Source organism: Triturus cristatus, chromosome 12 (genome assembly GCF_964204655.1).
Source record: "Triturus cristatus chromosome 12, aTriCri1.1, whole genome shotgun sequence".
Lineage (NCBI taxonomy): Eukaryota > Metazoa > Chordata > Amphibia > Caudata > Salamandridae > Triturus > Triturus cristatus.
In genome coordinates this window covers 61401316-61412004 of record NC_140595.1, presented here as the reverse complement: position 1 = coordinate 61412004, position 10689 = coordinate 61401316, and the positions used below count along the sequence as shown (strand labels likewise).

At 47.2% G+C, this 10689-nt stretch overlaps 1 protein-coding gene across 8 annotated transcripts in view; it reads right to left on the bottom strand.

The window, feature by feature from the left end:
* Positions 1–9350: 9350 nt before the first annotated feature.
* Positions 9351–10689, bottom strand: part of CSNK1G2 (casein kinase 1 gamma 2) — a 151679-nt gene continuing 150340 nt past the window's right edge. For all 8 annotated transcript variants that reach the window (XM_085637563.1, XM_085637560.1, XM_085637567.1 and 5 more), the window contains one exon: positions 9351–9992. In XM_085637563.1, the coding sequence (XP_085493689.1) occupies positions 9938–9992 (55 nt within the window). In that variant the 3' untranslated portion in view covers positions 9351–9937. The remainder of the gene's footprint in view (positions 9993–10689) is intronic.

The following is a 10689-nucleotide window of genomic DNA, read 5'->3' as shown; positions in this document are numbered from 1 at the left end:
GGGCAGATGTAATTCCAGAAAACTTGGGGAGTGGAGCCTAGAGAGACTTCATTCTCAAGCCTCATCTGAGGACGTTGACCTGTGCGGCACTTCTACTTCTTGTGGGTCTTACCCAACGACAGATTAAAATAAAAACACGCATCCGCAAACGGGACCCTAACCTTCCTCGGAACAGGAGTGTCATGGAGGCAACCAAGAGCTTCAAGGAACAGTGCCTCTGGTTTCATGGTGCATTAGTCCTCAGGCCTTGGAGTAGTGATCAAGCACCAGAGACAAACCAGATGGGGTTATGTCACACATCTGTCTTGGACAGGTAGCACACGATTTAAACCCCACCCTTTTTTTTTCCTATCAAGGACATCCCTCAAACACAGAGACATTCTCAAAAAGACTCGCCAAAATGTCTAAAAAGGTTGTCCAAAACGTGGACATAAGTAGCTCTCTCCAGATTTGCACTGCCTGGCAAGGAATGAAAGGTAAAGAGGTCAGCATGCTGGGGCAGCACCTATATAGGCACTACATATGTCTCTTTTAGCATGGACAAAATTGAGCCAAATGACGCCACCTATCGGCACGCAAAAATACTGCAAAATAATTTCCTGATCCGGCCTGACATACAGGGATTATTCTATCACTAGACTGGAGCCGCTCTAGGAGTGCTAGAAGCTCGCCTGCAGAGGAACTGTTGGCTTAACAGTAGAACATTGAGTGGAATCCAAAGGGCAGAAGCCCAAAACACAGGTGTATGGTGAAGCCACTCTAGTATTGCAAATAGTTTCACTTATTCACAATGGTTTTGTAGCTAAGCAGTGAACAACTATTGAAGGAAGGTGTTAGATTAGCAGGCGAGAAAGGAATGAGTGAAGAGTAGAGGAGTTCTGGCTTTATATAATTTCTGGATCCTAGTAGGCCAAAACAGGGAGGAAGATGCTCACTGTGGTTGGTCCAAGGCAGGCGCAGGACACATCCGGCATGGAGACATGCAACCCATGGGTAGGGGTAAATCAATAAACAAGCATTGGAAAAGCAAATGGGGATGGCCTTGGAGCAATCTTTTTTTCTTCTTATATAAGCATAGTTCACCCCAAAAATATTCAGTCCCTTAATGTGGCTGCCTTGCGCTTGCAAGAAAAGGTTTATATTTGGAAAAAATGCACCAATGCAGCTGTTTCACTAGTGATGATTTTTTAAACAAGTTAGTTGCGCCACATAGTTTATTATTTGAGGGGGGAGACAAAACTAAAAGACTGCCTAACCAAGCATTTCAATCAAAGGGAGGTAGAATGTTGCTAAACACTTTAAATTTAAAGATGTGCACGCAGAATAAATAGCTCGTATTTTTAAATTATAGAAAAACTGTTTGAACCATCTTTGATACTGAAGGGAAATGAACTATTTTTAGGTAAATGAACAATGCACAGAAATAGATCTCTTCTCTCCACAACCAAATGCTGAATATTGGACCTATTTTTCTGCTACAAACAAAGCTAGAACAAAAATAATTTTGTGCATCTAGTGATGTGGCACTAAATAAGTGACGTAGAGAAAGCAAACATGCACTCATTTGCAAGTAATCAGAACAGACCCATCTCACATCAGTACACCGTAGCCAATCCCTGGCATTGCAGGGTCTTACGGGGACTGTGGTCGGGCCTGAAGGAAAGAGAAATGATAGCTCCCTCAATGTGGGTATCGAGAGTGGACGAATAAGACAGAATGTGCTATGGTTTATTTTATAGTCCTTCACAGACATCAACACTCAATAAAGTCCGCAGGTCAACATTACAGCTAGAAATGATGGTCTTTATTTCCTATACAAATGTCACCCAGAAGGCTTTGAAAGTGGTCTCAGACACAACCTTGTCTCCGGCGCACAATGGATGCGCACAGATCCACCAACACTAGATTGGCTTCAGAGCTGTGTCACATACGGATCATATTACAGACAATACACATTTCATAATTACAGTTTTAAAAACATGCCGCAGCCAGTGTCCCCCACCCTGACTCTGTTCACTCACACCCAATCTCTTTTGGTATTCAACGTTCATTAAATTTAGCTTTGAATGCGAAAGGCGCCCTCTGTCCAGTCGTTGCACTGTTCAACGGTAGGTGAGCTTAACCTTCAACAAAAGTCTCCGCTCCTTCCAATTAAACTACACCATTTCCTAAATATATCTGTAAAACATGTCTTAAAAGGAATATGCTACTTACCAGTATGCATCTGTTCTTGGCATGTAGAGCTGCAGAGTTGTACACTTAGCATAGGTCGCCATCTGGTGTTGGGCCCGGATGTTTGCAGTTTGTTTTTCTTCTTGGACCGTCTTTGGAAGTCACGAGTTTGGTGACTCCTCCTTCGGTCCGTACTGCGCATGGGCTTCGGCTCCATCCTCAGATTGTTTTTCGCCAACAGGGAAATGATGGAGCGTAGTAATAACAGTGAGAAACCCATGTGTGTTGTATCTAAATAAGATGGACTGGAACGGATACAGGTAGCCGGGGAGGCGGGTGGGCGTGTACAACTCTGCAGCTCTACATGCCAAGAACAGATGCATACTGGTAAGTAGCATATTCCGTTCGAGGCATATGAGCTGCAGATTGTACACTTAGCATAGATTATATAGCAGTACCCAACCTTAGCGGCGACCACCGGTATCCGTTGCAGCTGTTTGAAAGAGTGTTTTTAGTACAGCCTGGCCCACCCTAGCTTGCTGCTGGGAATGCACATCTACACAGTAGTGTTTTGTGAATGTGTGCGGTGTAGACCATGTGGCTGCCTTGCATATGTCATCTAAGGGTATATTCCCTAGAAAAGCCATAGAAGCCCCTAACTTTCTTGTAGAGTGGGCTTTAGGGGGAACAGATAATGTTCTCTTTGCCTTCTGATAGCAAATTTGTATGCATTTTACAATCCACCTAGCTATCCCTGATTTTGAGATGGGGTTGCCTTTATGTGGTGGAGAAAAGGAAACGAACAACTGTTTGGTCTTCCTGAAGGGTTGCGTTCTTTGTATGTAATATAGCAACGCTCTTTTCACATCTAGTGTGTGTAAGGCCCTTTCCGCAACAGATTGGGGTTGCGAAAAGAAGACAGGTAATTCCACTGATTGATTGAGGTGGAAGGGGGTAATGACTTTGGGCAGGAACTTCGGATTAGTTCGAAGTATGACCTTGCTGTGATGCATTTGTATGTAAGGTTCCTGTATGGTGAACGCTTGTATTTCACCAACCCTTCTAAGGGAAGTGATAGCTACAAGGAAAGCTGTTTTCCAGGTGAGAAATTGTAGCTCACATTTGTGCATTGGTTCGAAGGGCGGACCCATTAGTCGTGTAAGGACCAAATTTAGATTCCATACAGGGGAGGGTGGTGCCCTGGGAGGAATTACTCGTTTAAGGCCTTCCATGAAGGCTTTAATAGCGGGCACTCTGAAGAGTGACAAATGCTGTCTGTTTTGTAGATAGGCAGCGATCGCTGCTAGGTGTAGGCGTATGGATGAATACGCCAGGTTACACCTGTGAAGATGGAGCAGATAGCATATGATGTGTTGTATGGATGCATCTAGAGGGTTGATTGTATTGTTACGGCAGTACATTACAAATCTTTTCCACTTTGCGGCATAGCATGCTCTAGTGGTAGGACGTCTGGCTTCCATGATGATGTTCATGCAATCAGGGGGAAGGTTAAGGTACCCGAATTCTAAGATTTCAGGAGCCAGATCGCCAGGTTGAGCTGAGCTGGGTCCGGGTGCCTGATTTCTCCATGGTTCTGGGTTAGGAGGCATGGGGAAAGGTGCAGTTTTTGATGTGGTACCACTGATAGTTGTAGTAGCGTGGTGTACCACGGCTGTCTGGCCCACGTCGGAGCTACCAGAATGAGTGTGAGGGAGTGCTGTTGTAGTTTCCTGACCACTAATGGAATTAGTGGGAGAGGTGGAAAGGCGTATGCAAATCTGCCTGACCAGTTCATCCATATCGCATTGCCCTTGGACAATGGGTGTGGGTATCTGGCGGCGAAGCTTGGGCATTTTTTGTTTTCGTGGGTGGCGAAGAGGTCTATTTGAGGATGCCCCCACTGTTGGAAGAATGGGTGAAGAACTTGTGGATGCAGTTCCCATTCGTGTAGTTGTTGAGTCTGTCTGCTGAGCAGATCTGCTATGGTGTTTTGTACGCCTGGAACATGTTGTGCCAGGAGAAAGATGTTTTGGGGAATTGCCCATCTCCATATGCTCTGGGCTAAGCGGGAGAGCTGGGGAGAGTGTGTCCCCCCCTGTTTCTGTATATAATACATCGCAGTCATGTTGTCTGTGCGAATGAGGACTGCTTTGCCTGAAATCTGCTTTTGGAAAGATTTTAGGGCTAGAAAGATCGCCAAAAGCTCCAGATGGTTGATGTGGAGCGTTTTTTGTTGTGGCGTCCATAGACCTTGCATTGTGAGGTGTAAGAGGTGCGCTCCCCAGCCGGAGAGCGATGCGTCCGCTGTTAGAGTCACTTGGGGAACCGGGTCCAGGAACGGCCGTCCCTTGGAAAGGTTTGTGGTGTTCCACCACTGCAGAGAGTGATGTGTGCGGCCGTCCACCAACACCAGATCCGTCAGCTGACCCTGGGCCTGGTTCCACTGTTGTGCTAGGCACTCCTGAAGTGGACGCATGTGGAGTCTTGCATGGGGCACTATGAAGATGCAAGACGCCATCATCCCTATGAGCTTCATAAACACTCTTGCTGGTAGAGAGTGTTGAGGAAGGAATATTTTGCGTAAGGCTAGAATGCTTGTGATTCTGGCTGAGTTTGGATAGGCAATACCTTTTGAGGTGTCTATGGTGGCCCCGAGATATTGCTTTGTGTGAGATGGTATGAGGTGGGACTTTTGGTAGTTCACCGTGAAGCCTAGCTGATGAAGCAGTTGGATGGTGCTGTTTGTATGTTGCACGCATTGGTGGTAGGACGCGGCTTTTATGAGCCAGTCGTCTAAGTAAGGGAAGACGTGAACATGTTGACGTCTGAGGTGTGCTGCTACTACTGCTAGGCATTTGGTAAACACCCGTGGTGCAGTGGTGACCCCGAAGGGGAGAACCTTGAATTGGTAATGTTGCCCGTCCACCACGAACCTGAGGTATTTTCTGTGAGAGGGGTGTATTGGAATGTGAAAGTACGCGTCTTTCAGATCCAGTGTTGTGAGAAAGTCTCCCTGGCAGAGGAGTGGGAGGACTTGTTGTAAGGTGACCATGTGAAAGTGGTCTGAATGTATGTAGGCATTTAGAGGCCGGAGATCCAGAATGGGTCTGAGGGTCTCGTCTTTCTTTGGGATTAAGAAATATAGGGAGTAGACCCCTAGATTTCGTTGATTGCCGGGTACCTGCTCTATGGCGTGTTTCTGGAGGAGCGAGAGTACCTCTTGTTTGAGCAGTGTGGAATGCTCTTGGGACATTGGACGGTGCCTTGGTGGGATATTGGGTGGGGTAGATGTTAGCTCGAGGCAGTACCCTGACCGAATGATTTGGGTCACCCATTTGTCCGATGTTATGGACTCCCATACGTGGATAAAATCTTGTAGTCTGCCCCCGACCGGAGTGGAATGGTCTGGGGGGAGCGAAGGGGAGTCATTGTGCGGGTGGGGTGGCAGAACGGGTATTGTTGGTTTTGCCCCTGCCCTTATTGTTGTTGCCTCTGTAACCACCTCTTTGGTTGCCCTTTGAAAAGGTATTTTGAGGAGGGGATTTGTAGGAGGTAGAGGCATTATCGGTGGAGGAGCCTCTACCTGTGCCACGAAAGGACGAGCGTCGAAAGGAACGCTTAGAGGCTTGGGTCTGGAGCGCTCCCATAGACTTCGCTGTGTCTGTATCTTTCTTCATTTTTTCGAGCGCTTCGTCTACCTTTGGGCCAAAGAGTGTTTGCTGGTCAAAGGTGTGATTAAGTATTGATGTCTGGACCTCAGGCTTGAACCCTGATATCCTGAGCCAGGCATGGCGGCGAAGCAGGACACTGGTGTTTATGGCTCTAGAAGCAGTGTCTGCTGCATCGAGGGCACACTTAATGGAGGTGTTTGTGATTAGTTTGCCCTCCTGTATCAGGTCATGAGCTTGGCGTTTGTATTTCTCTGGAAGGTGCTGCATAAGAGCCTCTAATTCATCATAGTGTGCTCTATCATATCGCGCAAGCAGTGCTTGTGTATTTGCAATGCGCCACATGTTTGCAGCCTGGTAGGCGGTGCGTTTACCAGACGCGTCCAGAAGTTTAGATTCCTTGTCTGGTGGTGGGGCATCTCCTGAGGATTGGGAGTTAGCCCGCTTTCTAGCTGTGGAGACAACTAGGGAATCTAGAGGAGCAGGGCCCTTGATGTATGCAGGGTCTGTGGGTGCCGCCTTGTACTTCTTCTCTATTCTAGGGTTTAGTACTCTGGCTCTGACAGGGTCTTTGAATACCTCTGTAGCGTGCTTGGTGACACCCTTAAGCATGGGTAAAATAGCAGTGGAACGATCTTGTAAATCAAATGTATCCAGTAGGAAGTCTTCTTCCACTGGTTCAGTGTGCATGTCCACCCCATGGTAGTGTGCTGCTCTCTGCACTAAATGGTGAAACCCTAAAGAGTCCTCTGGAGGAGACGGCCTTGATGGGTATAGGTCGTCTTGAGGTACATTGGGTACATCAGGGTTATTATAATCCTCCCATGGATCTGGGGTCCCTGGTGGAGTGGGATCCATTGGGGCGTCCCCTGGGTCATTGTCCGGGTCCCCGTCATCCGGATCTGGGGATGGGGCCGGATCGTAGTGAGGTAAAGGTGGAGGGGGTGGTGGTGGGAGGGGGGGTGGCAGTGGGGAGGGTACTCTAAGGGGAGAAGTAGCTGAGTCCCTCTTTTTGGGTGGAGGAGGAGGAGCCGGAGCCTCAAGGCGACGCTTCTTAGTAATCACAGTCAAAAGGCCAGTCTTTGGATCTCTGGACAAAGTCTTTTGTAAAGGGTCTGGTGTAAACAGAGCCAATGGCGCCGAGTCGTCTGTCGGCACCGGCGATTTCGGAACCGGAGGTTTCGATGTTCTGTGTACGCCCTGCTTTTTGGAGGTCTCCGTGTGTTTCGGCGTCGAATGCTGTTTCGGCGCCGGAGCGTCGGTGCCGACCGATTTCTGTTTGTGTTTGGTCGGCGCCGAGTGTCCAGGCTTCGGCACCGGTGGTTTCGGAGTCGAGCTGGATTTTGCAGGCTTCGGTGCCGAGTGGTGTTTATCGGCACCGGGCGTCGGCTGGCTCGATCCCGAGCTGCCGTGAGACTTTGAGTGCTTCGACACCGGGCCCGAAGGTGGGGTGGTCGAGGCTTTGGTTTTGGTTTTGCCCAGGCCGGCAGGCGAGGGAGTAACCGGAGTCTCTTTGGTTTTCGGTGTGGGGCTGGGAGGGGGCATTGTACTCACGGCCCGCTGTCCTGGTGTTACGTCCTCCAGGTCGGAGTCGTCGGCCTCGGAAGCGCTGACGATGTCTTCTCCCAGTTCGGTGTGTGTCTGCCCCGAAGCTTCGGCGTCGTCTCCGAAGATGTCCGGTGGAGCTGTCGAGGATGAGTGCGCCATGGTGCGTCGAGCCCTTCGATCTCGGATCGTTTTCTTCGATCGAAAAGACTTGCAGGCGGGGCAGTCTCGAGCCTCGTGTTCCGGAGAGAGGCAAAGGTTACACACCTGATGGAGGTCGGTGTGGGGAAATTTAGACCCACATTTTGGGCACTTTTTAAACGGAGTCCTTTCCATCGGCCGGGACCGGAGTCGCGGAGGGCCCGAAGGCCGGTGTCGATGTACGGGATGGAAAAAGTGCCGCTTCGAGAGATGAAGATGATGAAGGAACTCGAAGAATCGAGGATTTTCCGTCGAGGCTGGAACCGTAGAAGTTCGAAGCCGGAGCACGAAGTATCACATCCGAGCCCGATGGCGGAAAAAAACAATCTGAGGATGGAGCCGAAGCCCATGCGCAGTACGGACCGAAGGAGGAGTCACCAAACTCGTGACTTCCAAAGACGGTCCAAGAAGAAAAACAAACTGCAAACATCCGGGCCCAACACCAGATGGCGACCTATGCTAAGTGTACAATCTGCAGCTCATATGCCTCGAACTACCAGTTTCAGTATAAATTGTCAGCAGACCCTTCACTTTGCAAAGACAAGGTAACTGAAGCTTAGAATTACACTTTCTCTGCATTAAAACCTGAAGCATAGATCTATTTTATATATTTTTTTCTTTAATAAGAAAACACCACAAATTATCTTCTACGCCAATTTTAACATGTCACGTGGTCACTGAAGAGAGGACGATGGGTTTGATTTACCAAAACTTACAGATCCACCAGTTGAGAAGAAAGTGTTTAGGAAGTAGATGGCATATGATGCTGTATGTGTTGAGCAATGAACTAGGGTACAAACAAATATTCCAATGAAATGCAAGTTATTTTTTAAACAAAGTTCACCATTCATTACATCCCAATCAGATCTGACTACATTCAGGTCCAATGGTTACTTGCAGACAGACTCCCCCGTGTTAACAGCATCTATCGTGCACTGAGATTTTGATAAGGCAGAAGTACGCGCGGATGTGGTCTGGCTAAACCACAGAATCCATGAACAGTTTGCATGTGCCCAGAATAGAGCTAGAGTGCGTTTCTGAGGTGCCACGTCAGAGATGGCTGCAGTGGTCACCTCGTCAGTGATTTACAAAGGTCATTAACAGGCAGTGTTCCTACCTCAGGAATGGACCCCACTCTTAATACCCCTCTGGGCCTCTCTCCAGATAGCTGAATGGGTTACTCCTTCAAGGGACAAATGGATAGGGACCGCCTTGTCTTACCCTTCACAAGGAGCAGAGTTGAAATTCCAAAGTTTTATCCTAAAGGGCAGGAGCCTAGAAGTTCTCATATGGAAAATTTCTGGAGTGAGAACATGTGAAATTTACAATCTCAACAATTTATTTTCTTTTTCCTTGTACTACGCCAGCCATCTACTTCCAATTTTCCTTGGTGCACTGATCTTAGAAGACAAAGGGTGACTTCTATGAAAGAATAGCTCATAGTGCTCCTAGACCATCCAAACATTTAGAGACTTGTCTCGACAAAGTGGCCACCGAGAAGCCATTTTTAATAGTGGAACGCAAATGGCTTCCTCAAACCCATAAAGGCAACGTGTTAAGAGGTCAGTCCTAAAAGTAAAGTTTCAAGACCGCACAATCCCTTCCACAACTATCAAAAGTGCATCAAAGATGGGCATGTAAACAAATGTCCTCCCTCCCCCACCTCTCGAGCACCTGAGGCCAGACACTGTGTGAACACATATTTAATGGCCAAAAAAGTCATACAAAACTAATAGGAAAAAAATAAACGAGACAAAAAATATCTTTTGGGGATCTGGGAAGAGATTTTTTTTCCTTTTTTTAGTTTAAAAGATAAAATCCCCAACAATGTGCTCGGGGCTGTACCAGGCATCAAATTTAAATTCACATTCAGACAAACGCTTCAATTTGTCACCAAGCCCTGCCAGAAACAATTTTGCCATCTTGCATCAAACAGTGAAGTGTTACAAAGAGGGCGGCCCTTGATTTGCAATTTCTGCCAACAATTCTTGATTGGGAAAGTCACTTGCAGCTCAATATTCCTTTCTTGTGGCCTGTGAACGCTTTCCATGGACTTCACAATTTCTTTACCAGGGCTGTTCTCTTTCTGTATTTTTCATAAAAGTTTTGCTTTGTCTGTGTAAACAACCACAGAGTGAAAGGGCAAAAAAAAGAAAGAAAAGCGGGAAGAAATGTTTAAAAAAAAAAAAAAAACAGTCAGCTACTCAAAACCCATCCATGGTAGGTGAGAAACTGCTCCATCTTCAGTCTCTTGACCCTGGCTCAAGTGCCCTGCGGATCTCTACGTGGCACAAACTGGTGCCAGAAAGTTACGGAGAATATTGGGGCGTCCCTGGGCTTTCATTTGGGAATCATTTATGCCGCTGGATGCCTTTCCTCTTCCTTCGTTTAAAGAAACAGCAGCACCTGCAAAAACAGGAAAACAAACCAGATTTAGTACTTTTCGCTCTAATGCCCATGACAAAAAACAGTGCAGTTAACTGACAAATACAATTTTGTGATGGACAACAAAAAATACATGCACCAGTTTTTGTTGATCATCAATAATGGTCCACACAGGCTGTATCAAATGGGGACAGGGGTGAGACACGCTCTCTTCAATCTGAATGGTGTTGCTCCTGAAGACAATAGAGACACCTTATCTCTCAACCCCACCAGCCTGGACCTAACCACACAAGAAAGCCATTCAATGAATGCACAATGAACTCAGTCCTCAATGCTAAGAGATTACCACTTCAACCCAAGAGCAAGGCATTGGATATTGAATTTCTCCACATATGTAAGAAGGAAATCAAATGGATAACAAATCTATGCAACAGAAATCTAGACTAGCACAGCCAGTCACCGATTAATGCCAAACTGCAATCACCCTGTTACACTAACCGTAGAAAGTGAGGCACGCACAGATTGTGGCAGGTTCCCCTTTCTGAGCCTACCCTTTGCTGCCAGGCAGCAGTAGATAAAAATGCTGTCACTTGAGAGGAAATCCATCCACACTCAGAAAGGAGCAAATGCCTTCCAGAGCAAGGCAGTGGTGTATGTCTGGGAAACCTACCTCACCATAAAAGTAAGGTAGGTGGATACCCAATGCCAGCATGCGAAA